Raw genomic sequence first — 11,290 nt, 5'->3', positions numbered from 1 at the left:
AAGAAACTGTTAATTTAGACCAGTAATCTCAAGTTATTAACTCTGTCCCAAAACACAGTGAACTACCCAGACAGCTGGTATGATCTAAGGTAGCATCGTCATCGACAAGCTCATAAAAAACAAGGAAGAATTGACTCACAATTGATTCCAAAGGATTTTGTAGTTTATCATGTTGCTAAGCTCAAACATAATACTCAAAAACATAATACATAGACGTTTTTGGAACAGAGGAAGTGCGTGTGCTTTTGAAAATTAAAAAAGGAACTATAACATTTATGGTGAAATGCTAAACTCTCCACTTCAAAAATAACATTTCAAAATCGTCACGTTGACCTTCGACTTACTACGGAGAAGGTGTTTTCCTCAAATGAGGAGTGAACTATGGTACTTAAGCACCTTCATGAGAATATGAGGAGGAAGATTTCAGTCTACTCACAGAGGACTCGCTGTCCCGAATAAGAAAGTCTCCCTCTATGCCCCTCAGGTTGAGTGCCACTTCTGCCTGATGGCGTGTCACCTTCCCGTAGTACCACTGCTTGCCAGCGAAGCGTCCGCTGGATGAAGGCTCAATGTAGTCACAGTCAGGTGTGGGCGGCCCTGCCATGCTGGCCGAGTTGTGCGACTCCTGCAGAACATTCACGTAGTTTTTCGGCACAAGTCCCATCTGCCCGTCGGATTTGCGACACTTCCACCACTCCGGGTCATTTTCTGGCTTCTCCACAACATCCATAACCTCACCCTTCTCAAAGTTCAGCTCTTCGTCGTTGCCCGAGCTGAACGGGTAGAGTGCCTGTACTGTGTGCAACACTCGGTTGCCGTTCACACTATGAACAACGGCAGCAAGCTTCTCCGACAAGCCAGCAGAGTCGTTGCTCGCCGATCCATCCGCATCCTCCGTCACGTAGTTTGATGGGAACCATCCCGAACGGCCATTGTAGCTTCCCCTCCACCAGCCATCGCTGCACTTCTCCATGACGATAACCCTTGTGCCCTTGACCAACGACAACTCATCTTCCCGCTCGGCCGCATAGCTGAATTTGACGAGCGCGGGAAGGTTTAGGTCATACAGACGTTCGCTGTTGTCTGGATTGAAGTCAGAGTCCGAGTTGGAGGCTGTCTCACGCATGCCTGTTTTCCTTTTCACCTTACCGATCCCTGCATACATACAGAAAAGAAGTACAATTAAGGGTTTTCGGAAATATACAACAGGTGTCAACACTGAAAGGTTCTTTTTTTTTTTTTACAACAATGCCACAAGAAATTGGCAATACGACAAAGTTGAACAGAGTGCAAACAAACGCAACTCCCAGAGGAACTGCAATGAATCACCAATTCCATTTAAATTGCTGGCAAATCAAAACTTTTTTTTCAGTGAGCATGTTTCTGCATTCTGGGATTGCCTTCTCCATGAAGAATACCTGAGATAATGCTTTAAAAAGTAGTCAAAACAAGGTACAAGGAGGCGTAATTTTAAACTGCTAACCTTTGTGAACACTGCGAAACACGTGTAACTCTGATTCCAGACTAGGTTTCGCACTGACTAGGTTCTGGATCAATTCTTTTGTATCCCGAGCAAAAACTCATGCATTAGCTTAAATGACATTGACTGCACAACTTTAAAATAACACATTTAACAAAAGGTATTTTCAATGGAAAATCTTGATTGGAAATGAAAAATGAGTTGAGACAATCTCTTCAGGGGGTAATTTCATCACCCCGCACCCTGTGCTCTGTACACCCTGTATCTGTGAAACCAAAGAGCATTGTATTTTGATACAGGCACCAACAGGCAGGGCATGAGTGAAAGGAGAACTTGTCCAAACACATGTTACAGTGCAGTGAGGCTTGTGTTTTCACACTGACAGGGGTACAGTAGCTATCAGCTCCCGCCTGCTTGAGCAATGTGTGCTCTCTTAGTAAACACGGGCGCTGGTCCAGTTTAGAAACCACCCAATCACAACCAACTAATCATGTTCTCACCACTCACAAATCATATGACAAGCCGTGCATCTTTGCCTTCCTCCTTGATTATGGAAATTATTCAATTATGTCCATGTGAACAGGCATGTAAGAGCAACAGAACAGTTCTGCAAACCAAAATGTGCTTGCTTTATCTATGACAACGCAAAAAAATATTGCCACTATGATACTAATGTGTCAAATTTATTGTCAGAAAAGATATTTATAATTTTCCCCCTGCTTCACTCATTCGCAAGACACAGCTGTGCGCTTTAGCTCTATTATTCAGAGAGAAGTACAATTAGCTGCAAAGAGACACTGGAATGAAAACCACACCCATCGTCCTCCTCCATGAGGAGGGAATGAGTGCGGGAGTGTTGGGTTAGGTTCATGGATACCGTTGAGGATTTCGGCTTGTCCGACCACATTAGGTCAAGCCAAGTGGGTCGGTCTGCAGGATTAATGGAGAATATCTGACCCTGAGGCCTTTCGACCATGTTGGCGGGTTTGGCAAAGGTTTGCGAATAGTGTTACCATACAGGAATGTCCACTTGGCAGTGAAGTTTGTACCGGCCCAAGGACAGATAAACACATGTTCTCTTTAGATACCTTACAAAAATGTACTGAAGCAACACAATTATTGTATTAGATGATAATACCATGGTACTGTATACAATACAAAGTACATGGTTCTTCAAAGAATGCCATGCTATTACAATAGGCTAGTTTTACATAATGTATTCAAGGTGGGTTGCTGGTCTGAGAAGGTTTGCTCAAAGTACCACAAACCACTCTAAAACCATCAGGCCAGGCCATTCTTACCAGGAGATAAGCATTTGGGCCAACTAAGTCCACCACAGCACCTTGGGCTGTTTATGAGGTTTTTAAAATGGATATCTCCAAATAGCCATGATATTATTTACACGGTACTAAGCCCCCAAAAAAGGGGTTAAACACAGGATTCATTTTGTTATCAATATATCTGGGAAGGAGGCAAACTTAGCCTTTGCCATTTTAACTTCATATACCTGTAGGCAATACTTAGCAGGTATGATTTTTCAAAACTTGACAACCGAGAAACAGCTGAAATCCTGGATCTACTCTTAACTAATCTAAAAGGAAATCACCCATTTTACTTTATGCTTACTCAGAGGTTAAAGGTTAACTGAGTGAGAACATAAAGCTTTTCCAAGAGCCCCTTTTGCTCAGAGCAAGATGCTTATCAAAGCTCAAGGCCAGAGGAATTTATTCTGTGCTTGCAGATGCCTCTACTGCCTGATTTGCATTACAAATACATGAAATCTCAAACCAAGCTATTTGCCTCTGGCCCCGAAGCTATGTCCGATTGAGGGGGGTGGACATTTGCATGGTCAATGTGAGCAGGAAGTAAACGTGAAGTTGTAGAGCAATAGTAACTGGAGCATTTAGAGCTCCATGCGTGGACGTGTTGGTGCATGTAAACACGGGTGTGTGAACCTTCTGACAGCACAAGGTCAACTCATGATCATCCACAAATTCAAAAGACATTTCTTAAAGGGATAGTTCGCCCAAAAATGAAATGAGATGATATGAACCAGATTACGATTCAGAAAGGAATCATTCAGAAAGGTTTTGTGAACCAGGTCAATTACTTCATTGAAAAGATCCAGAGAAAATAAAAGGTTTGAGCATTGCTAGTTTAAAATAGTAATATCATCATCAAATATTTGGGTATCTTCATCACACAAACATATTTGAATTCATAAGACTTGAAATATAGTGGGAAAAGTTGTTTGGACTCTTTTTATGGGGCTTTTCTGTTCAATAGAAGAAAATTATAGGGGTTTGGAAAGACTTTTCACTTTTGAGTGATCCAATTCATTCAAGAAAATAGAAATTTGAATAAAGAAGTGTGAATAAGTGCAAATCTGGACTCAAATACAGGCTAAAACATACGAGAATTATGAAGACAAATTTCAAGTTTTCACTTGTTAAAAAGAGCAACTGATCTTGGGTGTGTGAACGTTCAGACCAGTGGTGGTAGTTTTCTCAAGCGTAATATGATTGATGTTGCTTCACGAGACAGAAGGTAATCCACCCACTCAGTCATTGGATTAGTCAGTCTACATGGTCTCTTAAAAGGTGACATGGAGAGTTTCCAAAGTTTTTTCCAAATCTCTTAAGTAACACTCTCAGACAATAACCAACCACATCAACACAAACACAATTTCACGAACAGGCTGCATCACACATGGGTCGCCGTCATTTTGCCAAGACAGACATGCTCCATATCTTGTTGATCCTGGAACAACATTCCTGTCTGAAAATGTAGTCCTCACCTTATCCCTACCCATAACTTATCCCTAAAATCAGAGGGAAAATGATAGATGAATAGAAGCACACAACCCTGCTTGTAAGCCTAAACTTGACAGAAACTGTAAACTTGTGCCTTAAATCTGATTGGTCGATTGGAATGCTGATCCAAGAACATGTTGTTCTAGGTGAAATCAGGTTTCACCATCACACATATGGCGCATGTATCCCACTTCTGGAATATTTTTTTTATTTATTTTTTTTATAGTTGGAATTGTAATTTTTTTAAAAAGAGATTTTGAATTCTGAATAAAAATCCAAATGACGCTTATCAAATAACAAAACTCGCTACTATAATGCTAGGAGGCTTTGACCGAACCCAAGACTCTGATAATCTGGTCTCTATACGTGTCCATGGATGTGCTGCTAATAGAACAAAACACATTGTATGGAGCCATGGTGCGTTTCCTGAATACAGGATAAGGAATGTTCCTGGATTCCTATAGAGGATGCTACACACTTGGCATGGCCATAACTCAACATGCATATATCGATGTGTTTTTATTTTCCTCTCTAATATTAAATGAATTTTTTTTTTAAAATCAAGTTTAAGCTAAATCTGCCATCTGCAACTAACTGGCCAACCATTTCAACTTGTAAAAACACAGCAGAGTATGATTCATATAAAGCTACTATTCCACCCGCCCAACAGACTACATCCACTTCCCTTCCCTTCTTTCCTCTGAGTGCAACTTGGATTAGTTGTTTCCTCTGGTGAGTTCATCCTATTGTTCTCCACTATAGGGCTGTACTCCATTTAAAAGCAACCTACAGCCATGAAAAGGTGGATTTTTAAATTGCAACTATGCAAAGTAAATAAATGCTATGAAAGTGTGGAAAACAAACCCTTGTCAAATGGACGAATATACATAACCTGTGGTAGTACCATAGAAATGAGATTGTATCAGATGTTAAATATTTAAATGAATGAGACCCCATTATCATATTCATACACCATTGTGTTTACAGGCTGCTTCAAGGCACTTCAAGAATACTTGTCATTGTACAGTCCGCGTACAGTAACCGCTGTTGTATAGTTGCCTACAAAAATTGTGCAAGACAGAGAGATGCTGTGTAAATAAATCACAAAATATTCTTATGACAATGTACCCAAGAGTATGAATGAGGGAGGTACGAGCAAAACTGTGAAAACAGGAAAGAAAATCACTCAATACTTCTAATCGAAAACGCTGGACTCGAAGCCGAGCGGAAAACGAGACGTTCTTTCAACTCAAAAAAGGCAAGACATCAAAAGGCCTCCAATGAGAGTGACTGTAAACCACAGAGCTCAAGGCTGTCTGTGCACATCACATGCTCGATCGATGCACGAATAAAACAAAAACTATCTGCAAAAAACAGACCTCAAAAATCATTTTCATTTCCCTAAATGAAGCAACGCAGATGCTCAACAACAGCTTAAAAAACTGAGCTATTGCAAAAGACTGATCTAGATTTCACAACCAAAATATAATATAAATATTTAATCCCAAAATACAATAAAATTGAATTAATGAATTAAGTTTTAAACACAATAAATGAAAGTTTGTCTTTTTTAATAACGTTTTCTCGCACTGGGAAAAACAAACGTAACATTGTAAAACAGATTGAGATTATTGTGTCTACAATCCATCATTTAAGATGGTAGGTGTCGCATAATGTTGTAACGTACAGTATTCATTATAGATTTGCTAAAGGTTGTATTTAACGTCATATAAAATGTACATTTTATGATTCATATGGTCTTCAATACTGCATTACTGTAGTGAAAATACTTTTTTCCAGTATATACAAGACTATACTGTGTTAATTCCTTCTTTTGATTTTGGGGTGAAACGCTTTGTGACATTCCCCCTTCTTGCTCAGTTCTGGTGCACGTACTGTGATGACGAGCTGGCATGAACAGCCTCCGTCACACATCTGTGCTTGTTTGGCTAGCGCGGGTCTGTCGAGAGAGAGAGAGAGCGAGAGAGAGTCAAACGGGGGTCACCGCTCATCCACGTATGCAGAACCAGCCGAGCCTGATGTGTGTTTTAGTCAGGAACACTCCAGAAAGCCATCAGCACTTCCGGCCCTCGTCTTGTGTGTGAGAGGCACTCGCATTTCAGTTCAAGCTTGAGCGTTTGTCCTTCTCACAAAGCGCCGTTATCTTGTGGTGCTTTCCATCAGAGAGGAAGAGTTGACTGGCTTTATGACAAAGTGTCGGAGTGGGAAGTGGAGGAAAACAGACGGATGGGCTGACGCTGCAGTGAATCAACAACCCGGTTTCCTCACTTCCTCCCTCACAGGCTCCAAAGATCTGAGGAGAATCTGTCTCAAATTAAACCACTTCCGCTACGAGCGAAGGCTGAACCACAGGAAAAGAGAGAAAGGGTGAGGCGGAGAGTAGAGAAACTGCCGAAAGCTAAGACCACCTCACAGGACAGACTGATCTAATGGATTTAAGGGACAAAAATCAGCATTATTTCACTCCAAACTCACATCACTTTCTTTCTTCTGTGCAACACAAAAGGAGATATTTTGAAGAAATTCCAAGCTGCTCTTTTCCATGCAATCCACATACGCCACATGAAGACACGTCTAGGTTTACGTCGGGTTTAGCGCCAACTAGAGCTGTCGATTCTCTCTCTCTATGCCTCCCTACACTCATATTTTCAATGTGATTCATTAACCCAAAAAAACAAACACACAAAGTTAAAGATGAATTTAACTTCAAAGATGAAATTTTTTTCTTCCAAAATGTATTTTGGCCATGATAAGTGTAGTGAAAATCTATAATCATGACAGCCCTATCCTCTAAACACCGTTTATACTATAGTCGCATGTCCTTAACTAAGCATTAAAGGGATAGTTCACACAAAAATGAAAGTTTTGTCGTCATTTAATCACTCACTGAAGAATGTTGCTGGTAATCACAGTTGATGGTAGTTGACTTCAATAGTATTTATTTTCCCTACTATGGAAATCAATGGCTACCTTCTTCAACTGTTCGATTATCCATATTCTTTGAAATATCTTCTTTTGTGTTCATTAGAAGAAGGAATCTCATACAGGTTTGGAACAACTTGAGGGTGAGTGAATGATTTTTTTAGGGTGAATTATCCCTTTAAGGTTTTGTTCACACAGAACGTGATTTTTCTATTCCACTGTGCAGCTTTTCCATTGTTTTTCGATGTAAACGCGTGCTAGACGGATGTGTTTGACGGTTGCGCTCGTGTCCTTGCAGAGTCTCACGCATGACGTGTTGGCTAAAAACGTAACATAAGTTCAACTTTTAAAAAACATGTCTCTAGACCTGGAGTTTTTTTCTGCTTCAGTTCACAACTTGAACCGATATCAATAATCTGCTGAAACCACTAAGCCAATAATCATGTTCAGGTTATGGCTAATCCTAACCCTAACAATAAAAACTGAAATCAATTGTTTAAAAATTCTACAATGGAATTTAGACATCACAGCATTATAAATGTACAGCATGAAAAATGTATATATTATGAGCTTTGCTATTAAATTAATGTTTTTAAAGATTAACTTTAAGCGAGTGCACTGCAAAAAATGCTTTTCTTACTAAGTATTTATGTCTTGTTTCCAGACCAAACATCTAAAAATTCTTAAATCAAGATGCATTTTCTAAAGTAGTAAAATGCCATAAGTTATGATATCTTGTTTTAGACAAAAAAAAAACACAAAAAACCCCGACATTTAATATCTTATGGCATTTTACTACTTTAGTAAATGCATCTTGATTTAAGAATTTTTTAGATGTTTGGACTGGAAACAAGACAAAAATACTAAGAACAAAATTTTTTTTTGCAGTGTGTTACAATATGGCAAAGGTCATTTAAGTGTAAAAATAGAGGATATATGAGCATGCATTATTCAATATCCAACACTGTTTGATATACACATTCAAAAGTTTAGGGTCGGTAAGTTTTAGTAATAGTAAAGTAAAATATTTATAATGTTACAAAAGTTTTTGAAGTTTCTTTCTGTTCAAAGAATCCTGACAAAAGTGTATCGCGGTTCCCCAAAAGAAAAATCAGCAACACAACTGTTTTCAACATTGATAATAAGAAGAAATGTTTCTTGTACACAAAATCAGCATATTTATACATATTTATTTTCACAATATTATTATTTTACTGTATTTATCAATTAAATGTAGACTTAGAGATTTTCCACAAAAAATTTTTTTACGACCCAAACTTTTGAACAGTTCTATACAACCAATAAATGTAAAAAATCTCTAATAATGGCTGATAACCAATATGGTATGGGTCATATGCGTTTAATTACTAAATACAAAAAATTCAACCTATCAATCCCTTTAAGATACTTGTTTCTCAAGCACAATTACATACCCAAACACTTCAAACACGACCACATCATGTCCTACGATCCTTCGGCATCTGTTAACACATCTCAACAACCCAGTATCCGTTCGGTGCTTGAATTAAAAAGCCTAGATGGACACTAAACTGCACAGCTACAGAAAGAGGAACACGAGGGGAGTCGGTGAACACATGACTGATCCAGCGGCCGTAGAGAGGAAGAATATATTCCAGCAGCAGCAGCAGCAGTTCTCCCAGAAGAGATATGAGCTTCATCAATCAGCTCCAGATGACACAATGCTTTCAGTGTTTCACCGGAGAGCTGACGTCGCCCAACTACGGCCCACTGGCACGAGGAAACCCCCACGACAGCAGGCCACAGGAAAACATCATCGTGCTGGACCAACAAGAACCAGTGTGCTTCCAAAGCTGAACCTGATTAGAGGAGGATCGGGGCTGGGAAAGAAAATTCCGGTTGAGTGTAACAGGAGAGTTTAAGTGCACAAAGAGGAGTGGAGGTTCTTTACACTGTTGATTGCAGTGTGTGTGTGCGTGTGTGTGTGTGTGTGTGTGTGTGTGTGTGTGTGTGTGTGTGTGTGTGTGTGTGTGTGTGTGTGTGTGTGTGTGTGTGTGTGAAGTGCAATTACAGGCTTTTCAGAGAACTGCCCGCCCAGCTGCTCGACTAACACACAGAGAATGAGGGAAAAAAAGGAGACATTTCCTAACAAACTTGTGTTCACTCATAGTTGCTTTCCAATGACATATAAATAGAACAAAAATTAATAAATAAAGTAAGAATGTGAGTGTGAGTGTGTGTGTGTGTGTGTGTGTGTGTGTGTGTGTGTGTTGTGTGTGTGAGAGAGAGTGGGGGTTACTGACAAACTCGCACCCAGCTCAGCTCAGCTCAGAGGGGGAAAAGCCTTTCAAACTTCCCTAATCCCACAACTAAGAATGTCTCAATGCAAACTCAAACCACACAAGCAATAAGTCCAAGCCACAACTTTCAGCAGTGTCAACTTTCTAGACTGGTGATATAATAAAGAGGAGAGAAAAGGTGGCAAAACTCACGGAAGAAGTGTTTGAAGAGGTTAGCCATATCCATTTTGGGCTATCCCGGCAACTGGGCTCTTCCCTCTGCAGCTGTGCTGCTATTCCCTGTGAAACACCCTCCCGCCAGTGAACAACCCACTGCCTACACCACAGCCAGGCGGCAGGACATGTGACCAGCGTCAACCAATCAGAGCCCATTGCTCCTTTAGGAGGACTAGTCTGTCCCCCCACCCACACACATAGCTCACTCATGGCGCATATGGGGACTAGCAAGTTTGTTTCTAAAAAAATATATAAATATATATATTCTTTTTTAAATTTTTTATGTTTTTGCAGCCTCAAAGGATTCATATTCATTGACATAAGCAAGTTTTCACAGAAAGAGTCACAAACAACCGGTCTGTTCACACTAAATCAAGAACGTAACATGTTTGGACATGTTATTAATGTAGTATCCTTTAAAGTAGCCTACCATGAAAATAGAACAAAGTACTATATTATATAAAATGGTATAACCATCTGATACCAGCATAAAAAAAAAAAAAGATTTAAATAAAGTTGCAATGTTGCATAAACATTAAAATCAACCTTTTCCCCTCCAGCTTTTTAAAAGTTGCCCTCAGCCAGCATCAGCTTTTTTGATCATTTCCACAACACTTTCATGGCCCGCAGATTTTTTTTTTTTGTATAAATATGAACAAACAATATATCAAAAGAAAGAACAGAGCCTCAGCTTTTAAACAAAACAAAAAGCTTCATGTATTGGTTTTTTTATCAACACTTGGCTGCACAATATATCGTTTCAGCATTGACATCACACGGTCCGCATCCGGGATAGTCACATGGTAGGATGTATGATGTCAGGGATTGTAGTTGATCCGTATGGACCAGGCCCCACGGTTCAAAACACACGTGATTTGCAGATTAATTGCAAAGTTTATCATTTGCAAGCGTTTATTAAGTCCTGTCATTTTAAACAATCAAACGAGATTAAAGCAAAAACCCAATTCAGTTCTCCTTCTCGTCTTTTTATGCTTGAACGGACACATGCACGGAAAAATTTCAAAATGCACGTCTCGGAGAGCATCCTCGTAAACACAGCCGCTTATGTGAACCTAAACAGTGGAGAAAGAAAACCGATGCACATCATTATATGGGATCCGTGCATCCGTGCATTCATTTTAGTCAATCAACAAAATACTAAGAGAAAATAACTTTTGTAGTTAACAGATTAATTATATGTGACCCTTGCTGGAAAAATGAGTCGCAATGAGCATATTTTCTAAAATGAGTATTTTCACATTCTCTATTAAAAAAAACCTTCAAAAGGAAGGTATGATTTTTTAGAATCAGACAAAAACAATAATTTATGAGCTACACCTATTTGAAGTCGATAAAGTCAGCAAAGTCAATGTTGAGAAAAATTGAGTTAAAAGTATTAGTTTTCTTAAGGTTCCAAAACAAAATCACCTAGCAACCATACCTTAAAATCTACATTCCTTAAAATATCTGGTAATAACAACAAATTTGGCACACAAAACCAAATATCTATAGGAAAAATATATATTTAACTTTTTTTCCCCCCATGACACCACAATTGT

At 39.3% G+C, this 11,290-nt stretch overlaps 2 protein-coding genes and 1 long non-coding RNA gene across 6 annotated transcripts in view; 2 read left to right on the top strand and 1 right to left on the bottom strand.

The window, feature by feature from the left end:
* LOC309509619 overlaps positions 1-11,290 on the top strand; it is a 404,791-nt gene that overhangs the window by 294,393 nt on the left and 99,108 nt on the right. The window lies entirely within an intron of this gene.
* Positions 1-11,290, bottom strand: part of nck1b (NCK adaptor protein 1b) — a 63,918-nt gene that overhangs the window by 8,037 nt on the left and 44,591 nt on the right. For 2 of the 4 annotated variants that reach the window (XM_082184378.1, XM_082184381.1), the window contains one exon: positions 437-1,155. In XM_082184378.1, coding sequence (XP_082040504.1) covers positions 437-1,155 — 719 coding nt within the window. Of the gene's footprint in view, positions 1-436; positions 1,156-8,669; positions 9,447-9,707; positions 9,875-11,290 lie in introns of those variants that run through there. The other 2 variants (XM_082184379.1, XM_082184380.1) reach the window with 2 other exon arrangements.
* LOC309509576 (uncharacterized protein) overlaps positions 1-11,290 on the top strand; it is a 153,249-nt gene that overhangs the window by 97,531 nt on the left and 44,428 nt on the right. The window lies entirely within an intron of this gene.

The sequence above is a fragment of the Leuciscus leuciscus genome (genome assembly GCF_965113295.1).
Source record: "Leuciscus leuciscus genome assembly, chromosome: 11".
NCBI lineage: Eukaryota > Metazoa > Chordata > Actinopteri > Cypriniformes > Leuciscidae > Leuciscus > Leuciscus leuciscus.
This window is presented reverse-complemented; position numbering and strand designations above follow the sequence as displayed.